The 22,254-nt window shown below is 41.9% G+C and overlaps 1 protein-coding gene across 23 annotated transcripts in view; it reads right to left on the bottom strand.

Annotated features, from left to right (window-relative positions):
* ANK3 (ankyrin 3) overlaps window positions 1-22,254 on the bottom strand; it is a 205,785-nt gene that overhangs the window by 76,132 nt on the left and 107,399 nt on the right. For 16 of the 23 annotated variants that reach the window (XM_039382705.1, XM_039382698.1, XM_039382696.1 and 13 more), the window contains 6 exons: window positions 20,840-20,938; window positions 10,422-10,520; window positions 10,227-10,325; window positions 9,749-9,844; window positions 6,669-6,741; window positions 6,408-6,470 (listed from right to left, as the gene is read on the bottom strand). In XM_039382705.1, the coding sequence (XP_039238639.1) occupies window positions 6,408-6,470; window positions 6,669-6,741; window positions 9,749-9,844; window positions 10,227-10,325; window positions 10,422-10,520; window positions 20,840-20,938 (529 nt within the window). The remainder of the gene's footprint in view (window positions 1-6,407; window positions 6,471-6,668; window positions 6,742-9,748; window positions 9,845-10,226; window positions 10,326-10,421; window positions 10,521-20,839; window positions 20,939-22,254) is intronic. The other 7 variants (XM_039382716.1, XM_039382718.1, XM_039382720.1 and 4 more) reach the window with 1 other exon arrangement.

The following is a 22,254-nucleotide window of genomic DNA, read 5'->3' as shown; positions in this document are numbered from 1 at the left end:
CCTTGGCAAGCCTCTTGAATGGTGACATAAATGCAGGCACTCCAGTTATTTGTATGTAAATAGGGGTGCTGCGAGGGTGTAGTTTTTCTGTAACTTGATGCCGGGGCTGAGCGAGGGAGCGCGGGGCTGCGGGAAGGGCGCTGCCTCCGCCCGCCCCCCCCGTCCCGGGGCCGGCGCCTCCCCCGCGCCCACCCCCGGCCTCTCCCCTGCCCCGGGGTGCCACCGGCGTGAGACCATCCCTCCCTGCCCGCCCTCCTGTGCGGGGTGCTTGTCTCCAGCGGGAAAACTCAGGAGCTTGAGGAAAACGGACTGAAGCCTGGGAGGCGAGGAGGTGGCCCAGGGAGGGAGATCTGGGCAACTTTAAGCAACTACGAGCTGATCCAGTAAATTTGGGAACTTGTGCCCTAACAGCACCTGAGGACAAGCGCTGCGCCACTGTAAGGAAGAGAGGTGGCATTTTCTTTAGGAACGTCGTTTGTCAAAGGCAAGGTGGAGAATGGTAAAAAAAGAAATATTGCAGCTGAGGTGCAAAATAAATTAGATGTTATCCCGCTCTGCAGCTAATCCAACCAGAGCAGGATTACTCTGATGAAATGCTCTCATCAAAGGAAAAACTGCATCTAGGAGTGGTAATTTCAAAGAATTCCAGACATTGTTTTGTGATCGTGGGAGGCAGGAGCAAAGTGGGTGGTGCACGTTTCAGCAATCTCACTCTGTTTAATTAGGTGCCACAGCCTAATCCTCTGTGCTTCAGGTAACAGTGAGCACAGTGTTTGGTCACAGCACACGGTGTTGCTGCAGAGGGAGGTCCCACGGAAAAGTGAAGACAAAACTCATCTCTGAACACGAATGATAGAGAAATGCCCGACAGTGAGGCACTGATGAAAAACCACCAAAGAACACTGCACTGCTTTGCTGCAATTGCCATCCTTCCCTTCGTAATACATTACATGTTGAAGAAAGATCATGTTCCTGCTAACAGTGGGCAAACACAGCTATCACAAGTATAGGAAACAGCTCAAAATCCGGGAAAGAATAGTGGCAGTAGGTCAAAGCAAGGGCCCAGCAGTTCTAATGTACACTGTGACAGCAGCCACACTTCATAGAAGAATATAGGAATATAAACCATTGGAAGTCCTTTGGGACATTTTTTTTCTAGCTTGCACTGATTTGAGCACACATTTTCTAAACCTGAAAGAGGTTTGTATAATCATGAACAGCTTTTTTTCTTTTTTTCCTTTTTTAAATTCTTCCAGTTAGACTTTGAACTTCTGTAAACTTCTTGTGTTCGCTGCACCATGGACCTGTGCAAGGAGTCATAAAAGTCTACCTGTTGCAGGAGGAGAAGCCCTTTTAAGCTTGACCTGCCTCTTGCTGGTTTCCATGATGCCCCTTCTTCTCAGACTTCTGGAGAGTTAGCAAGGATTACTGCTCACTATGCCACCCATTACTTTTTATATTCTAGCCTATCCCTCATGCAGTTTGTTTTTATTTTCTGGGATAGAGAGTTCTATTCTCTTTACTCTTTTCTCTCCAAGAACCTCTCATCACCTTTCTCATCCCAAGTTTTCCCTATTTTTCTGGTCTGTCAGCATGTCTCCTACAGCTGAGAGTTGCCGGAGTGCAGGGCAGGTGTTCTTTTAGAGGCCAGCGAGAAATACAGGCTCTCTGGCAAGAGAGAGAAGGCATCATGTGGCTTGGGAAAAGTACCAAACAAAATTTAATCATAGCCTGGGATCCAAATGGACGGTTGTCATTGGCTCTGCTAAAGGTACCTGAAGCTTTTGCCACTCCCTCATCACAGTCTGTCCAGAGCTGTCTGATGACAAAAGAGGTACAGCCACAGAGAAGAGGAGGACGCTTCAAGTTGTAGCCAAGGTTTTGGTTTCGCAGAAGTGTGGAGAAAAGCCAGTACTAAACCACTGAAACTTTTATGAACCTGTGAAATTTTATGGAGCCAAAGAAACTCTGAAAACTCCAAGCTTAAAAACATAATAAATCAACCCCTCCTAAAATGACCAGTAACAGATTTTTATACATGGGGGATGTCCTGACCTGTCTAAAAGGCATTTAAATTGCTGTATTTTAGCACCTACTCAGGGATCAGGCAGTGTGCATTCATGTTCTGTCAGGACATCTGTCTAATCTTCCAGGGAACTGATTAGCATGATACTTATTCCTACTGAGAGAAGAATCTCCATTAAATGGGTTTAAAACAGTGTCCTGATTTGCACCCAGAAGTTTGTTATCTACTGAAGACAAAATCTACTGAATCACAAAAATTAAAAGCTCAACAATAACTGTTTCTTGCTATTGACTGTCTAAATTCTCAATACCTAATTTATGGGTTTATGGATTGGACTGGTTTTGCCCTTCACTGCTCACACGGTCTCACTTCTCTATGCATCAGCTTCCATTGCTTGCTGTCCCTTTGCCTCTGAGACAGCAGTGGCAGCTTTAGGGAAGGCTGTTGCGACAGAGCTCATCTCTGGGTTGTGGCAGTCACAGCAGGGCTCCAGCTTCCTCCAGGAGATTAAAGCTCTTGCAGCCGCCCAGAGGGACGCTAAGAGGCTGAGCAAGCACTGCAGAGGAAGAGATCCCTTCCAGGCCTCCCACAGACAACTGGAGTTGTGCTTTAGCATAGCTGATCCCTGGCTCCCTCCCAGCCCCGTGGCCACAGGCACACCACTGGGGCTCCCAACTGCACAGGGTGTGAGCTCACATCTGGAGATGGTAAGAGGAAAGGCCCAGTTCTTCCAGTCTTGGCTTTCACATTTTTTTTATTTGCTATCTCTAACAAAAAAAGCATAGCACATGTTTGGTGTGCATCAGAATTGCTCTATGTTCTTCTACAAATTTTCTGCTATATATGAAGATGAGCCTTCATTTCCCCCCTCCCTCCCCCCAAAATCATGTTCACATATTTCAAAAAAACACCATTTCTTTTTTGTGGTGTAGCAGTTTCCCAACACTTAACCTCATTTGGGCAGATTTGCCAGAGTCATCTAGGAAAAAGAATGAAAGATTTGACTGCAAACCAAACTGTCCTCAGCAGGGAGGATAAATTACACAATTCCCATGTAAATACTTATTTAGCGGGCACAGCAAGACATAAAATACAAGGACATTATATTCCTGACATTTGTCTCTGAGCCTCTACTTTCCAAGTCATCAGTTTCTCTTAGGAGAGAAACCTTGAGGGTTGTGGCAAATTGAGAAGCCATTCAGCAAGTTTCTCTCACTGAAGCATTTTGGCTGATGACATGAACGCTGGCCAAGCAAGGGAAAGCTTAGATTTGTTTGTTAAATTCGTGCCTTTCTCTCACTTGGAAATCAGCTCCCTGGCTATGACATTTGTCAGAGTGCCTTACCATCTTGAACATATTTATTCTGACTGGTGTAAGTGGATGCACTGTGTATAAATACCCCATCACCACTGAGGAGTTGTGGGGATGGGCATCACTGTATTGTCTTTACAGATACACAAGTCAGGAAAGGGACAGGTTATCACCTCAAAGCCTGTAATTTCTCACATGCCTTGCACACTGGAATGCTTCAGCACAGATTAATAAAATACCTGTTATCTGATTTGAGAGCTCCCTTTCATTGTTAAGTTTGAAAAAGACCCTGTTATCACAACATCATAGAAACGGCCTGGATTGGAAGAGGTCTTAAAGATCATCTCCTTCCAACTCCACCGCCATGGACACAGACACCTTCCACTAGACCGGGTTGCTCGAAGCCCCATCCAAACCTTGAACACTTCCAGGAACAGGCAATCCACAGTTTTGCTGGGAAACCTGTTCCAGTGCCTCACCACCCTCATAGTGAAGAACTTCTTCCTAATATAGAATCTAAACCCACCCTGTTCAGCTTAAAGACATTCCCCCTTCTCCTGTCACTACCTGCCCATGTAAAAAGTCCCTCTCCAGCTTTCTTGTTTGTCCTGTTTAGGTACTGGAAGGTGTTCTAAGGTCTGCCTGGAACCTTCTCTTCTCCAGGATAAATAACCCCAACTCTCTCAGCCTGGCTTCACAGGAAAGGTGATCATCTTTGTGGCCTCCTCTGGACTTGCTCTGACAGTCCATGTCCTTCTCACACTGGGAACCCAGAGCTGGACACAGAACTCCAGGTGGGGTCTCATGAGAGCAGAGTAGAGGGGCAGAATCCCCTCCCTCGACCTGCTGCCCACGCTACTTTTAATGCAGCCTGGGACACGTCTGTTTCTGTGCTGCAAGTGCACATTGCTGGGGTCATGTTGAGCTTCTCATTGATCAGCACCCTCAAGTCCTTCTCCTCGGGGCTGCTCTCAATCCCTTCTCCTCCCAGCCTGTATCTGTGCTTGGGATTTCCCTGATCTAGCAGGACTTTGCACTTGGCCTTGTTGAATTTCATGAGGTCTGCACAGTCTCCCCTCTCAGGCCTGTCCAGGTCCCTCTGGATGGCATCCCTTTCCTCCAGCGTGTCAACCACACCACACAGCTTGGTGAGGGTGCACTGATCCCACTGTCCATGTCACCAATAGAGATGTTAAATGGCACCGGTCCCAATACTGACCCCTGAGGAAGCGCACTTGTCACTGGTCTCCACTCGGACACTGAGCCTTCAGCCTCAACTCTGAGTGCCACCATCCAGCCAATTCCTTATCCACAGAGCTGTCAGTCCATCAAATCCATGTCTCTCCAGTTTAGACACAAGGATGCATTGCAGAACTGTTTATATATACACACCCTCAACCCTAACAACAACATGGGTGCAGAATACAGTCTCTAGGCACGGAATCAATTGTATTGCCTGCATTTTTAATTGTTGGTTTCGTTTGGTTTTTGTTAAACTAAGAGCTAGTGACTAGAAAAACCTTCCACAGATTTGGCCTTAAATATGATCCTGTACATTAAAAGACACAATTGCTTCTTTGGTTCCAACACTCAGATTCCATATAGGGGTGTTTCTCATCTGTACTTCACTGCATGCTGTGCAGTGGGACACAGCAATAGTTACTGCTCTGTTAGCTAACACTACTATGCATCAATGCTCCTGTCAGTTAAAACAATACAGTATTTTGAGCATGACAATAGCCTAAGAGAGCTATTTGGAAAACACAGGTGTCCAGTAGGAACACCACCCATTTGGAACTGCAGCAATGGGAACACAATGACAGACAGAAAACAAACCAAAAGCCTCAGTGCATGAATTAAACAAGAGCTGCACACAAAGAACTTAGCTGAATATCTTTTACACCTTGCTGCTTCAGTGCTATAAAAATTAAAAGTAACTACATCAATAGGGATGAAGAAAGAGAGACTGACTAAAGAAGCACAAGAAAATTGAACACAGTCATTTGTTTCCCTAACAGAAAAGAAAAACCTGCAGCTCTAAAGCAAGTGAATCAGAACTCACAAGAATACCTTCAGGACACTATTGTCCTCTTCAGCAACTCAAGACCTCCCTGTTTCTGACCTGTCACCTGGGAACTCCCACCGTGGCCTCTGGAAACCTCCAGTTCCTTATGAAATTTGCACAGACTTCTGCACATCCAGCCCAGGGGGAGGTCTGACCTAACAGGAGGTGTTGGTAGAGGGCAGGGAAGAAGTTGCCAAAGGAGTTTTAAATACTTGGAGACCACTGAAACCATGTCAGAGGTGCCCAGCGCACAGGAGGGAGCTGGGTCAGGCAGGCTGTTGGTGCCTACAGCTCAGGAGCTTATTTAGGGGCACTGCAAACAGAGGGGTTCATTGTCACACACACAGATTTCATGTGCAGGGTGATACAGGCACCATTTCAGCTACAAGGTACTTTACTTAGTACTAACAAACACCTACAGGTGAGTCCAATGCAGCACCCCCTTAATCAAGAGCAAAAGTCATCTGATGTGTTTTTACTGAATGTCAGGACCAAAAAATTATTTAAAAGAAAATAACCAAACAACCAAAACAAAACCAAACATAAACACCCCTGAAAATACTTCTTTCTGGGTCAAGGGTCCCCTATCAATGTAAATCAACCGTTTCAGAGCTGAATTTGCATCAGAATTAAAAAACAACAACTTAATCTTTTTTGCCACTTACTTTCACTATTTTTCTTCTGAAGTGTTTTGATATTTGACCCTTTTGTCCAGTAATTCATTTTTCAGTTAAAATTCAGTTAACTTTATAGAAGCAGCAGCAAAATGATTATTCCAGGAAAGTGAAGATAATTTGATTTAAAAATGGTAAGAAATTCAGAAAAAGTTAGATGATTATCAGTAATAGCTCAAAGAATTTTTGAAAGCATTCTTAATTGTAAAGCAGAAGTTATTGTTAGTTGGATAATAAGAAAATTATCTGAAAGGATTAATTTTCAGACAGATGAAATAGAAGGAAGAAGCTTAAGTTAAATATCAGTGCAATACAAAAATGCACAAATACCTTCTTCAACATCTGACAAATATTCAGCATCACTGAGTATTTCAGGGGCATTGGCTTTACGAACTGCATGATTTAAATAAACAAAATAATTAAATAAAAGCATAGACTATCAATGTGTCAACAAAACAATCAAAACAATAACAAATGTGCAATGACCATATTCAACTAATACTGTGTATTGTTTATTTTGTTTTGTTTGTTAAATGGATATTTCTTATAACAACAAAAGACTGAATAAATTTTTCTTAACATTTTTAATACCTTCATCATCAGACATATCCAGAACTTCATTCATGGTTTCAGGTACATTCAACTTGTGCTTTTCTGTAACAGTCTGTAAAAGAAAAAGAAAGGCATTTCAGGGTACCGGTATAATTTTTCTTAAAATTCTATTATTTTAAGTTATTTTAAAAATTAAGTGCCAGGTAGGACATATTTTTAACTGCAGTTAGCAAAAAAAGACTTTATAGCTTCTTATTAATTTTCCTTTTTAAAGATACTTTTTAATTGAACTATACATTAAAAAAGACTAGAGAAATAGGCAATATTATATTTGTATTTTAAACCGTGTTCATATTTTCATAGCAGAAAAAGTATGAGCTGAAGTCCTAAAAAATTACATCGAAAGAAGAATCAAATATACTGAAAAGAGTTTCATGTTAAGGGGTTTAATCAGAACTCTTTAAGTAGTCATCTAAATCTTGAGCAGGAATATGTAATCTCTATTAAAACTAAAATTTCTGAGGGAAGTATTTCTCCTTTGACATTAGAAGAATTCTGCAGTTTGGGAGCAGGCTGAATCTCTGTGAATTTTTTTCAGAGGTGCCTCAGCATGAATTGTGTGTTTTTCCCACAAATGAGAACAATTGTAACCACATGCAGGCTAAATGATATCCCTTAAGGGATTTGTGCATGAAAGACACTCAGAAGTGGTTGGATGATTTTCATCCCAATGTTTATATTGTTACAGATTCAAAGACCAATATAAAAAAAAAAGGCAGAAAAAAATGTTATGAATGCCTGAAATCTGTTCCTAGAATACCTATATCACATGAATGATATACACATGCACATTTTACTTTCCAGCTGAGCTACAGCACAACAAGCACTGGTAAAGTTTTAGGTCCCACAAGAGACCCTGCAGAGTTACCATTCAAGGAGTGCAGTGGGATTAAAAAGAAAAGCAACCAAACCAAACCAAAAAACCAACTCCAAACAAAATCCCATCCCACACTAAATCCACTCCCATCTTTATAGGGGTTTTATATTTTTTTTAATCAGCTTCTCATCCTTCATATACAAATAAGAAATCATTAACAAGTTCAGGAGGGCAAAACAGCCTTCCCATCTTCATGTATTTTAAAAGATTTCACTTTTTCTCTGGCCTTACGAATACTTATTCAGCATTTCATGTTTCTTGGGCTACTGCCATCACTTGATACAGGCAGAAGAGCTCCTGCATGCTCAAACATTACAAAACTTAGAAAAAGCCTCACACAATTCATTTTGTGGGAATTACTTACAAAGCTTTTTAGCTTTTTTTTTTTTTTTGCTGTTAAACTAGCAAAATCACGGGACTTTTTTTTTAATTGATGTTTAAATTGTAGCAAAATTACTTATGTTCATCCCTGGTTTCATTACATTTAGTTTTGGGAGTTGTTTTGGGAGCCTCAAAATATAAGTCTCAGCAGTCAAACTGAAGTTTTTAAGACCCTAAGTTGTAAATCAGATTTCATGTCTAGACTTCCAAAGACTCAAAATTACACACTGATAAGCAGCATATTGTGATTTTAATGGAAATTATTTCTGGGTTTCTCTGGAGGGTGGGTATCAGGGGTTGTACAGGCCTTTCAGCAATTTCCTCTGGCACAATTCACAGCCTGACCCATCATCTCTCTACACTTCATCTACAGAACATAAATGATTATTGTTCTGCATCAAATGCAGAACAAACTCTTCCAGCTTCTTGATTTTACAAGCTAAGAAGAACTTTGTGATATTGGGATTTCTTAGCATAAAGGTGTGGTTTTACTTTTCCTGCAGCTACCTAACTGTATGCTAGGCAACCATTTGAGTTTTGTCCTGTATAATATTCTCCATCAAATTTATCAGGTTGTGGAAAACTGTTCTGGAATCTTTCTAGAGAGAAATATGTTCTTAAGAAAACATAGAGAGAAATAAAGAAAAAAAATAATCATGTTTATCTTCTGGCATATTCCTTTATATTTTATTGTTCTGAAGTTTGTCTTCTATGTGGTGGATTTTCTGTAAACTACTTAATTATAGACCACAACTAGAAAAATCACAGGAAGAAAAGGTACATGCAGTAATAGAACTAAAATCCTCCTGTCATCCCAAATGCTCATCATATTGCAACCACCTGCTTGCACAGACAGACCACACAAATGGCTGATGACAAAACATGAAATGCACACAATAATTGTTTTCCATCTCCCATATGCCTAAAAATACATGCATGTGCATATTTATCTTTTTTTTTTTTTAAAGTCAGAAAAAAAATAGTTGCAGAAAGGAAAAAGCAAATTTGGAGCCAATGTTCTGAACTTATGTTCTCCAGACACAGCTTGGGCTTTATTATGCTGGTAGTGCATGGAGGTACCTCACCTCACAAAACTCTTCTCTTAAAAGAGCAATTTGGCAAAACATTAGTGAACAAAAGATCTTTCTGAGAAATATTTTGGATTCTGTGAATTCTTCTGACAGCAGGTAATATTTGACCATTCATAGTCCCTTCAGTGTGTCCTGGGTAACACTTCCTGAGAGGCACGATGGACAAGCTGGAGTTCATGTCCATGTGAGGGAATGGATATTTGGGGATGCAGGGGCTGACTGTGGCTGCTTGCAGAAGACAGCCTTTCACCAGCTTGTGGAAGATGCCAGAAACTATGGAATGAGGTGCTTTTAAGTAAATCCCAACCACTTTTTATAGTGGAATAGGTTCTCTTAGGCCAAATACAAGCCATCGTCCCTTGGGAAATGCTCTCAAAAGGCAGCAGCAGCTTCTATTTACACAAGTCTTGTAGAAATGTCTTTTCAACTACAAACTTGTTCCCTAAACAACAAGATCTGTAAAGAAACATTGCAGTTACGACCAGTCCTTTACAATGTCCATTTCCTGCTCAGTTGGCACTCTTTCTGTATTCATCCTCATAGTGTCTATTACTTTAAAAATATATGGCTCATATTTGATTTAATACATACTTTATACTGCTAAAAGGAAATAGATGACTGGAATCTCAGCAGTCATGTAACTAAACAAAGCTGAATACCCTGGCTTTGGAAAAATTCTTCCATTCACTACTGAGCTAAGTTGTACTTACAATTGTAGTCATGGTCTCTTCTGTCACCACCTTCAATGTGTCAACAACTGAAATGTAGCCAAGTCGCTTAGCAATGGCGAGGGCAGTGTTTCCATTCTAGCAATTGAAACATTTATAACAAAAGTTGAATGTTAGCAAGGAAAAGGGTAGAACCTGCTACAGTAGAAGAATGTAAATAAAAGAAAAATGAAAGTTTGCACGTTGGTGATTGAAATGAATATATTTTTGGGTAGTAGGATATAAAACTAAGTTTTTAACTCTTTGCAGAAATGGGATGAAAATGAAGAGATTTCCAGATGTTTACTGTTCTAATTCTGGAAGAGATGATGGCATAGAGGATGCGGGGGCGACTGGAATAGGCTTCCTCTGCTCTTTTTCTCTCCCACCACACGCACTTTTCTTTCCCACATTTCCCTTGCTCAAACACACATGAGGAGAGCGAGGGGAGAGTGGCCCCTGTGAGCCCCCCTGCACTTACCACAGTGAGCTCGTTGGGCGCCGCGCCGTGCTGGAGCAGGACGTTGATGATGTGGGTGTGCCCCTGCTGCGCTGCCTGGTGCAGCGGCGTGTACCCATTCTGCAGGCACAGAAAGGGAAAAGGAAAGGCTGCAGTGGGGGCACAGCACACAGGCAGCCCCTCACAGAGTGAGCGAGGCAGAGGTGGGACACTCACCTTCGTTTTGGCATTGACTTTTGCAGAATGTTGCAGAAGGAAGTTAACAATTTTTATGTTTCCGTAGTGGCAGCCAACGTGCAAAGGAGTGTATCCCATCTAGAATGAACATCAGCAGTTAGTAAATGTGAATATCCCACACGTGCCCTGACAAAAAAAACCCAACCGAGCAGACATGAAATAGGAAAAATCCTGTTAAGCTTTTTTTTTTTCCTTTGGCTTACGTGAAAAATCCTCTAGCCTTGGAAAAAAGCACGCTTCTCATGAATGTCAATTCAAGTGCTCATTAAGTGGTTCCACCAGCTCCCTCAGTACTCTTGGGTGAATCTCATCTGGTCCAACAGACCTGTGTGTGTCTAAGTGCTGTAGGAGGTTGATGATCATTTCCCCTTGGATTATGGGAGCTTCGTTCTGCTCCCCATCCCTCTCTTCCAGTTTAGGAGGCTGAGTACCCAGAGAACAACTGGTCTTACTGACTGAGGCAAAGAAGGCAGTAAGTACCTTAGCCTTTTCCTCATCCTTTCTCACTATGTTTTGCCCACATAAAAGGTGCAGATTTTCCTTAGCCCTTCTTTTGTTGCTATTTATAGAGATATTTTTTACTGTCTTTTACATAAGGAGTAAGATAAAGTTCTAGCTGGACTTTGGCCCTTCTCATTTTTGCCCTGCATAACCTCACAACACCCTTGTAGTCATCCTGAGTGGCCTGCCCATTCTTCCAAAGGTCATAAACTCTCCCCCCCCCCTTTTTTTTTTCTTCAGTTCAGACAGGCCAGTCTTCTTCCCTGCCGGTTCATCTTTTGGCACACAGGGATGGCCTGCTCCTGCACCTTAAAGATTTTCTTCTTGAAGAATGTCCAGCCTTCCTGTACTCCTGTGCCCTTCAGGACTGACTCCCAAGAGACTCTCTCAACCAGTCTCCTAATTTGCCCTTCAGAAGGCCGATGTGGCAGTTCTGCTGACCCCTCTCCTTCTCCAAGAACCAAAAACTATCATTTTGTGATTGCTGTGCCCAAGACAAACTCCAACCATCACATCACCCCCCAGTCCTTCTCTGTTGACAAACACAGATCCAGAAGGAGCCTTCCCTGATTGGCTCCCTCACCAGCTGGGTCAGGAAGTTCTCTTCCACACACTCCAGGAACCTCCTAAACTGTTCCCTCTCTGCTGTGTTGCACTTCCAGCAGACATCTGTGGAGTTGAAGTCCCCCATGAGAACAAGGGCCAGCGATTGTGAGACTTCTCCCAGCTGCTCACAGGATGTTTTATCTGCCTCTTCATCCTGGTTGGGTGGTCTATATCAGACTCCCACCAGGATATCTGCCTTGTTGGCCTTCCCCCTGATTCTTATGCATAAACACTCAACCCTGTCATCACCACCATTAAGCTCCAGACAATCAAAACATTCCCTAACACACAGTTCATGAAACAGCTACCTTTAAATGGGAACTTGCTACTTTTCTCCATGGCATGGAGAAAGGCTTCTTTTCCCCAAGTCTTCCCCCCCACTCACAATAGGAGCTTGATGGCTTTCCAGCAGATGCTTTGCCTGGCTCACAGAGAGGGCTTCTCCCTCTCTTGAGGTGAGTTATCGGGGTTCCTTTCCCCTCTAAAGGTCAGGTTTCATAGGCCCACTTGATGGGCTCTGAGATGCCAGAAGGGTCCTTAGCCACTGTTCCTGTGGGGCTTCCCCATTTTGCAAGTAGGCTGAAACTACACTGCCAGTGTAACATGTCCTTTTGCTACTCTGTGGGACTTCCAATGCAGTTGGTCCCATGCTCCATTACCAGTTTCTATGGAAAAATCAATTTCTAGACTGACAAATTATATACGATATGAGGAACACTAATACACTAAACACATGGTAAAATGCACTGCAACTATGCACTCCTGTTAATGTAAAAGAATTCTGCTTTGGGGGAAAGAGGAAGGTCTGAGGCTGTCTGAGCTTATTAACTTCAGTGGCAGAAAGGTCAGTTAGAATATATATGGGGACACATGGCCATGCTGCATGTCTTGGCTGCTGGTAGAGCTCAAACTAGCCAGAAGGAAAATACACTATGTGGGATTGAACAATGTGGAACTAGATCCAAAGGCCAACCTTGTGGGTAGAAACACTGAAAAACAGGCTGGTGTTGTACTGACCAGGCTCCTGCTGCTCCACAGTTTAAAGGTGAAAAAAAGCCTTTGCTTTCCTGTTCTGAAAAGAAAAAGCTAGTGCCAAGAGGCAGAGGCACAGAGAGAGTTAAAATCTTCAGCCTGTCATCCCTCATTTTTACATCCAAGCCAGTGAGGTGTAGTCAGCTTAGGCAACTTGGTCAAAAGCACTGAGGAGACAAGTCCAGAGTCAGCCTGGGATTCAGAAGCCAGCACTACACCACATGTTCAAACCGTGAAGTCACAGCTGCTCAGAAGAAAGAAAGAAAGAAAGAGAAAACCTCAAATGTGAATTATTTCCACTAAAGGGAAGTCTCAAGTGTCCATGGGTTTAAACACACCATTTTTTTCATGTCACTTTGCCTCTGTTACTACTTTGCACAAGGTTACTTAATTCCAGTTGTATTCACACCTACCAGGAGATGGTAGCTGGTGTGTAGTTTTTTTCAGTTATTATATACCCTTTGCCATCTAAAGCAACTACTAGGTTTGACAACCAGGATGAGTTAATCAGTGCCAGAAACAGCACTGAATCAAAATTCCACTGGCATCAGCAGAATGAAACTTTCTGCTGACTTACATGAACGTTGGATCAGATGCCAAATGACTACAAGGAGCTTTTCCTGCAGAATAGTTGCACACAATGGTAAGAGCCTGAGCACTAGTTAAAATGAAATCATCATGAACTGAACTCTGGGACCTCCTCTTACAGCTACTGTTAGTTTAGGATTGGCCTAATAGCTTCCTGTTCCCAGCAGTGCCTGATGTCTGAGTCTGACAGGGCTCCCTGAGCTGCCCAGAGTCTTTAGTCTTCAGCAGAATGCTGAACTCATGTACCTCAAACACAGCTTCTACAGCCTCTGCTTCTACATGGCCCAAAGATAAACTTGTATTAAAAGATGGCCAAGTTATCAAAACAGTTAAAAAAAAAAAAGCCGTGAAACCTCCTACAAGATCTCAATTCCATTACCCCCCTTGAAAATACAGTTCTCTTAACATGACTAGCAAGGTCAAAAAAAAAAAGAAAAAAATCAGACAGCATAAAACCAACTGTGGAGATGAAATCCAAAGTCAAGGAGACCACCTGCTGGGAGTCTCCTGCTAATAACCCTAAAACATTAAAATCTGGAGCATATCAGAGAGCCAAGACCAGCTGATCTCAACTTCCCCTTTGAAGTGATCTGCAAAGGCTCCTCTCCAGCCTGTAACACTGAATACTCTGAATACTGAAGAAGGAGCTATCAAACCCCCAATATTTACTGCAGTGCAACAACAGCTTCCTCCTACAAATGGTACATACAGAGACTTACAGGTGGTACCTTCACAAATGGCTGGAGGAGCAATTACTGATGCTCTTTGTTGCCCCTGACCAGCCTGCTGTTTAAATCAGAGACTAAATGAAAACCTTTCCTCTTTCCCCTCAAATCCGTGGTAGAAATCATGACATTTCCAGGGTCATTATTCTTCCTGCCATCCTTCCTTGGTGTCCCAGAGCTGAAGCTGAAGGAGTCTTCCTCTGAAGCTCTCGGTGCTGGTGCCTGGTCAAGTGTGGCAGCTGAAGGTGTGTGCACTGAAAGGCAGCTTCTCTGCTACAGGCATCATCATGTGTGTCCCAAGTAGCCACGTGGGCACCTGCCAGCCTGGTGGCAAAACACCAGCTTCCTGCCTGAAGTCCTTGGAGAGGCCTGGGAGCTTTCTTTCAAGTTTGCCCTACCCTGTGGTTGTCTCGTGTCATATTTGATGAGGCAGTGGCTAACACACCACAATGTCACTGACAGCAGAGTGACAGAGATCTGACAGGGTGGGACACGTCTCACTGGGCACGTTGGACCTCATCAGACACCACAGGACATCTTTCATGTTCATAGTCAGCAGCGTTTGTAGTGAAGGCATTGGTCAAAAGAAAAGCAGTTAGCAAAACTCCCTTTCAGTGCCTGAAACCTGGAAAGGATATCCTTTGCTTCTCAGCTACAGTACAGATTCCTGCACTCAACTGTTTCTAGCTCAGGAAGGTGTAACATTTATATCCCAACATCCCCATGGAAGTCAGGTATTCTGTTAACTTTTCTGAAACGCTCCAACTGGCATATTCTCCAATTACACAATTAAATCAACAATAAAAGTAGCAATTCTTAGGGCTACTTGAGCTTGCTACTTTCATTCTCTATAGAAAGGTGCCCAGGAGGCTAAAATATTTTGCTTCAAAAGATATCAATAATACAAAAAAACCCACAATCAAACAAACAAAACAACAATAACAAAAACGCCACTTAAAAAAACCCCAACAAAACCCTCACCATTTCTGCACAGCAGTTAAAGTTTAGTTCTAATTACTGGCAAAGCACCAAGGGATTTTGTAGGCATCCTAACATTAAAAAAAGTGACTTCCAAGAAAATCAGGGCTTTTGTTTAACACAGCTCTAACACACATCACCTTCTGGCACTCAGCTGCTGCGCTGCTCGTAGCTGTTTTGAAGAATGAGCAGCAACATGGGAGTTAGCAGCTGGGAAGGGCTTATCAAAACCCACCAGACTAAGTGCCAGGAAAACATAAAATCAGAAATACTGAGCTTTTCATTTCTAATGGAACACACAAATGCAAAGCATCCCTTATTCTCTTGCCCTTCAATTTTTATTTTTGAGGGAAATTATCACAAGCCTTGTTGTATATCATGTCAGTGAATTCAGTGAATTACTTTAATATCCTCCACTGGCAATAACCATAAATCTTAACAGCTTGAATTACTGCATCTTTCTAGTCATGCTGACTCTCAAGCTGCTGTGTTTTTGTTTTTCTCCCATAAATGGCAGACAATGAAGCTACAGTATTATTGTTTATAGGGCTAGAAATTGCTTTAGATCCACAGGTCACAAAGCCTTGATTGAATGAAATGGGCAAACCTATGTGTACATACACACTTCCCTGCTTTGCTGAATCAGGGTCTAACACATTGCAGTACCTTGCAAAGGTTCATTATTGCACATTATTAGGCTGGAAATTTCCACAGAAATGTCTTCATAACAACTGAGCACGTACAAAGAGACAAGGAGAGAGAGCTAATGCACCATGAAGATATTACTGAAGATATCTGTATCTGTGTTCATTCTGTATGAAAGAGATTTTTCTCGATAGCACTTCCCTCCTTGCCTCCTTCCTATCTCTTTCTGCATCTGAAAATTAGATAATCCAATGGAAAAATTGGACTGCTGTTACGAACCATTGTAGCACTCAGGCTGGTATGGGGCTCCTGTCAGAACAAAGCAGGCAGACCTGAATAAATCTGAAATAAAGCGCCCAGCTCAACCTGCAAAAGAACATCATGACCTCTCAGCCACCATTATCTCCTACCAAAACCAGAGTTTTAAGAACAAAAGACAGTTTAATACTGGATTTGTTTTCCAGACAGTCATCAGCCAGGGACTGTGAGACCATCAATTCCCCCTGGGCAGGCCCAACACCAAGTGCAGCAACTGTTTCACTAAAATGACTGAAATCAAAGCTCCAGATCCTGCTCTTCATCCTTGACTGAACCAACACTTTTCTCCCACCAGTCTTCCTTTGCCAGTCCATCATGGTAATGCTGTATCCTACAATTACATTATCCAGTGGGATAAACAGCTGAAAAATGACATGTGGAGACCTGCTGAGCCATGAAACAATATTTACTCGTGCCAACTGCCAGCACAAAAGCCCTGAAACAAAAGCAACATCACATGTACCAGTGCAGCTTTTACACTCAATATGACCACCAGAGAAGGAATATCTGCTTGCAGCCCTGGCTTCAGATTGGTTTTTAACTCCCAATATTATTGTGTAGGGACGAGCATTCCTTGTGTTAAGAATGATGTTGTATAACACATTTTCAGCATCAAAAACTCTTTAACATACTTTAAATCAGACACATAAACGTAATGTCAGAATAGTTAAAAGCCTTTGCTGCAGGACACTAACATTTTAAGCCTTCTGTGATCACTAAATTGAATTTTTAAAGCTTTCTAAATGTGAAGGGTTTTTAAGCAGCTCTGAAACTTCACCATCTGAAGTGTATTTTAATGTTGCTACATTTCTACCACTCTTGCATGTTAAGATAAGGTATTTTCTGTGGGTTATCAACTGGAGCTCAGTCTAACATGGCTGAGCTTAAAACTGTAGGAGCAGGCGTCACATAAAACTGCATAACAAAATCTCATTTTCAAATGGTTGGAGCAGCCTTATGTTCTCTCAAAGCACTAGTTCTGGCTTGCTAAAGCAGTGTTGTTTACTTTTCAGCATTGACTTAGACTCCTGCAGCTCTGGGATTTGAGGCTATTTAGTTAATTGATGCAGCAGAACCAGAAGGATCCCATAACACCATTAATAAATGGACTTCAAAACCAGCAGCTATTCTTCTTTTCATGACCTTTTCTACAACAAAGCTCAGGAAAAAAATTTCTTGGGAGGGAAACCGCCCCAAGAGAGAACCACAGTTGCAATTGTTCAAGTCTAAGGGCAATTCTGAAAATGCTCATAAGTTTTACAGCCAGAATTGATCTTAATCATACAGAGTAACCCCCTGTACAAGTAATTTTCTGTAATACTGGAGTTTTTTTCTTCCCCGCTGCTGCTTCAAGGTACGAAATGTGTTTCTGACCCATCTTCTCCTTTAACCACCTGAAGAACTCCAACAGTGTGTGCAGCCCTCAGAATCTGAGCAGGGGTAAGAACTCCCATGTGTCAGAACTGCAAACTCTAGATGTTTTCATGGGAGTGTAAGTTATATATAAATGATGACTAAAGAACATGTACCAGAGCAGGAAGATGATAGCTCATTGGTCCCTACTCAGGAGTTCAATGACCTGCTGATATGAAGTTGAATGATATGAAGTGTTCTCCCCCTATTGACAGATACTGTGCTGGAGTGACATTAAACCTGTGTTTACTTATCCTGGGGAAATGAGAAATATGATAAGGAGAGAAACTAAACAAAGAAAAAAGCAACAACAATAACAACAAAGACCACTGAATAGTCATCTAGACCACAATAATTGAGGTAAGAAAAGCACATAGATGTGAAATGGAGGGAAGAAGACAGGCTAGTGGTGACACTGCTGGTAGCAGAGATCCCCAGTATAATGTCACTCTGAACTGTGCAGCTTCACTGACTTTTAAGGCACGGATGACACATCTCTGCTTCTGTATGTCCAAAGGAATGAATCTGAACTGGACATGCTGGACAGTATCATGCAAACATGCAAGCATAGCAACAGTGCTTCTGGAGCCAACTCAGCTGTTGCTTATCTTGTCCCCCAATGCCTCTGGTTTTAGAGGCAGCACACAGAGACCTTTTATTCCCATGGAACAGTTAATCCATCTAAACAAGAGAGCTTGTAACTACGGAGCTGCTATTGTACAAGCCAATCATCTGAACTTCACCTGCACAGAGCATGAGGTCAAGGCATGGTAGTTCTTACAACATAACATTTTTCCTTTATTGTAGAAGTTCAGAGCTTGTCAGTTCTTTCCTTAAAAACTCAAAATGAGTATGGTGGGCAGGAGGACAAGCTGGTGTGGGTGTTCCTCACCACAGAAGCCTACAGGATTAATAATGCATGTTTTCCCAGACAGATCATTTCTTACATGCCAAAGGAGTCCTGCTTAAATACAACTTGACTTTGCCTGACTTATGAGTCCCTGCCCCACTTCCTGACAACTACAGAGCAGTCCCATGGAGGCAAATGTGTACTGGGAAACTATTCTTAACTCACACCAGTTACATATATAACTGAGGAATGAGGATGAACAACAAGGGATTTACTGTTGACTTCTTTAAAATTATATGACTATTACTGATGGACAGGATTCATGCTGCACACAGTCAAATATGACTGCGTTTTCCCCCCTGCTACGCCTAGTGACTAGTTCAATTTTCAGAGATGCAATTAAGAAAATCAGCTCCATATAGAGAAGATCTCTGAATGATAAACTAAAGCCTCTTTTCTGTGTCTCTGCTGTGTGCCTGCTTCATCTCATCCCACCCTGCCAGGCATAAAGTTCAGTACAGAGCTTCTGCAACTGCGCCAGGCCAGCCCTGAGACCCACGAAACACACCCTGCCTCTCAGCTGTGACAGTATCTCAGAGGTTTCCACCATGCTAATGTGACTAAAAGGCCACTGCAGTCCAGAATGGGATCTTATTTGGACACTGGAGAGCAGGCAAAGGGAACACGTGACTGCCTGCACCTGTCAAATGTAAATGCCTCCTTAGACTGCTTACTATTTGTGGGGCAGAGAACAGTGCTGCAGAGAGGGAGAAAGGCAAACACCCTGACAAATTTATGGGCTATGAGGTGGTTCAGCTTTGACCAGTTAAAAGAACAGGTTCTGCAATGTCTTGCTACAGAAACCAAAACCAGGTAGAAACTATCTCCAGGAAGGCAACCACATGCATCTGAGGAAACTGTGCACAGAATGAACCAGGGCAGATCTCGTGTGCTGCTGGGTGACCTGGCTGATAAGAACCCCGACTGATTCATCTTTAAAATACAGGCTGAGGATATGTTACAAAAGTAAAAGGCTGGAGAAGCTCCTGGGATTTCAGCAGAACCATTTCAGTTTTATGTCAGGATAATATTATTGAAATAGTAGCTGGTACAGTTGGAATTATACTGTAGAAAAATCCCATGACAATGACTTTTTCCTCTGCCACAGATTATAATCAGCTGAGCTGCAGCCAGACATGATGATGGACTCAGCCCTTTCTGAGCTGTCAGTGTGATGATAGAATGATAACACTGCTGGACAGTCTGAAACACCTGGACATTTCTGGGATGCAAGCACAGCACTCAACTTATGGCATACACCTAGCAGAGAGCTGTGAAAGCTACTGCTCTGCACAAAGGGTGCAGGTCAGCTTGAGGGACTTGGTTCATTTAGCTGATTTGATCGGCTACGGTTGAAGTATTTGATCTCAACTAATTTCTTGCCCAGCTAAAGGAATGACCCCAAGATCTAGACAATGCACAAGGAATGTAAGTATAATCAACACTGAGATCATTATCATTAAATTCTGAGCACTGTACACCATTAGTGAGCATAAAGCCATTTCTACAAAGGCTCTTGAATTTACTCCAGGCCATCGATCTTAAAAAGCAATACAGTGAAGTGGGAGGTGTCATCCCTGAGGATCTCAAAAGCCATCCCCAAGCACCTTGGAAATCCACGTATCTTATTTAGGAGTCTAAATATTAACTTTAGGTAAAACTATTTTTAGGCAACTAAATTTGAAACAGACCACAGTTGCATATATGTATTTCATATTAAATAACAGTGATAAAGAATTTCAGATTTGCCCTGAAGAGTTAAATGTTTCACCTCTAACATTTTTTTGAAGGTAGAGTAGAGCAAAATTACTGACAACCTAACAGTTCCCTGTTTACCAACAGGAGAACAATGGCCCAGTCTGAACTTGGGACAACAGCAAAAGCCAGTTCCCTAGAATGTACCAGTATGATGAAATAGTTCCCTCACTGCTATGCTTTGCAAAACAAAGCAGCTTAGAAATTCAGAGGTACCCAGCCATGGATGCTGAGCCAAGCTGTAGGAAAAGGGGATGATCTCTAAAAATGAACAATAGCTTTACTTGCAGAATCATGTCTATGGATGGCTGTTTAGCATCAGCTCAGGGGAAACTACTTCCATAAAGTTTCATGAAGTTTCTTAAAGTTTCATGAAGTCTCTTAAGTCATGAGGAAAAGTATTTAAACCTTAATAGCATGGAATGTCTACATTGCATTGACATAGTTTCTCTTGCTGTAAGTAGATGTTTTAAGTAAGGGTTCTCCTGTGTTTTGTTTCTACCATCAGCTGGATGGAAGGAACGTGAAACATGTAAAAAATACCAAAAGCCGATGAGATTATGCTTATGGTACAAGATTATATGACTCTATAGAGAGAGCTCAAGATTTTGTAAAAGTTTCCTTAACCAAAAAAAACCAGAGCAATCCCACTTACCTTCAGTGAAGCACAACAGTAGGACACAATCTAAATCTATATTGATCTAAATATTTGGCAAGAAATAAGCTTACTACTCAAAGACTGAACTTAACATTAAACATTTAGATTTACACCTCTTCAGTTTTCAGAATGTATTCTACAATCATTTATTACAAGGAATGTTTCTCTGCTGTGATTTTAGTTTCACCCTGAAATCAATTACCAGTCCAGTCTCCAGGCTCATGCTTCCCTGAAAGGAAATATTTCATGCTGACAGCAGAGTTTGTACCTTTGTCTGTGAATCAGCAGCAGCTCCTTGGTTGACAAGAACCTCTGCTACATTGACCCTGTCCTCTTGAGCAGCCAGGTGGAGTGGCGTCAGTCCACTCTATAAATTAGAAGCAACAAATCTTCAGAGGAGGCACATGAATACTAAAGTGCAAATTCAGGTATCAGTGAGACTCAAAACATCCTACTGAATTTAAAGAAGTTATACATTCCACTCTCACTGTGTAAGGTGCTTCCTAACCACACTGTCGATCTGCAAGGAAGCACAACTCAAAAGCCAGGAAGATGATGTTTGTTTTACACAATGAACATTTGTTCAAGCAGTGTTGTGTGTGGGATAGCAAATTGGAGCACTTTAAGAAAAAGTCACATAGTAATTTTTTAGCTCCTAATTCACTTCCTTAGAATGAGACTTTATAATCAATATTGCATCATTGTTTACACTTCTGCAAGTTTTCTAGAATTTACATTCACTCAGATTTATCCTTACCTTTACTTGATTTATCCTTACTCCTTTACTTGATCATTTTCAGACATAAACACAAAAGATAAAACTGCATTTCTCTGAGATCAGGTCTATTTCTCTCTGCTCAGGGAGGATACAGACTTGCTAGTTCACACGTACTGACACTTATTTTTCTATACCTTATTATTTTTCTTATCTAAAACTTGAGATCTAAATACCCTTAAAACCTCGGAAAACTTTCTGTCACATAAAAGGCCTCAGATAAAACAGGTGGAAGAGAGCATCTGCCGAGAAGATGTTTTTAGGAATGAGAAAGAATATCCTTTACTTGTAAATCTCAGTTTGTTTTCTCTCCTCCTGTTCCTACTGCCTTTAGCGTCAAGTACAGAAGAGCAGGTGGCAGCAGTTGGCACATCAGGCAGAAACACTGGCTAAGTTTCTTACCCTTGAACCCAAATCCATGTCCACAGTGCATTCCCTACCAAAGGCAGTTATTCTGAGTGTCCCATTGTACTTTCCTCAAATATGCAATCCTGGTAACAGCACACCTTAGGTGGGTCATCGCACAAATATATAACAGTAACCAACTATAAATTACCTAATGGAGCCTGGATATTGTGGGCCAAACCTTCTAAAAACATTCAATAAGTGCACAGTGCCCACACTGGAGCTCTGGGTATGCAGCTCCCAACCATTCTGTGGATACTCAAGAAATAAATGCTCTTTTTATTTCCATTGCAAAACTCAAAAGTCTGTGCTATAAACATTTGGCTTAAAATGTAGGTGCTGAGCTCTGAGGAAGCATGCATTCCTGAGAGAGTACAAGATGAACTATTTTCAAAAGGTGGCGTTATCAGTATAATGAGAAACTAGAGATTACAACTGAACAGTAACAGATTGAAGGATGTTGCAGGTAATTAACCTCTGGTGGGACTGAATCAAAGTGCCCA

This window comes from Pipra filicauda, unplaced genomic scaffold, assembly GCF_003945595.2.
Source record: "Pipra filicauda isolate LSUMZ 115617 unplaced genomic scaffold, ASM394559v2 scaffold111_size4109106_pilon, whole genome shotgun sequence".
Classification (NCBI taxonomy): domain Eukaryota; kingdom Metazoa; phylum Chordata; class Aves; order Passeriformes; family Pipridae; genus Pipra; species Pipra filicauda.
This window is presented reverse-complemented; position numbering and strand designations above follow the sequence as displayed.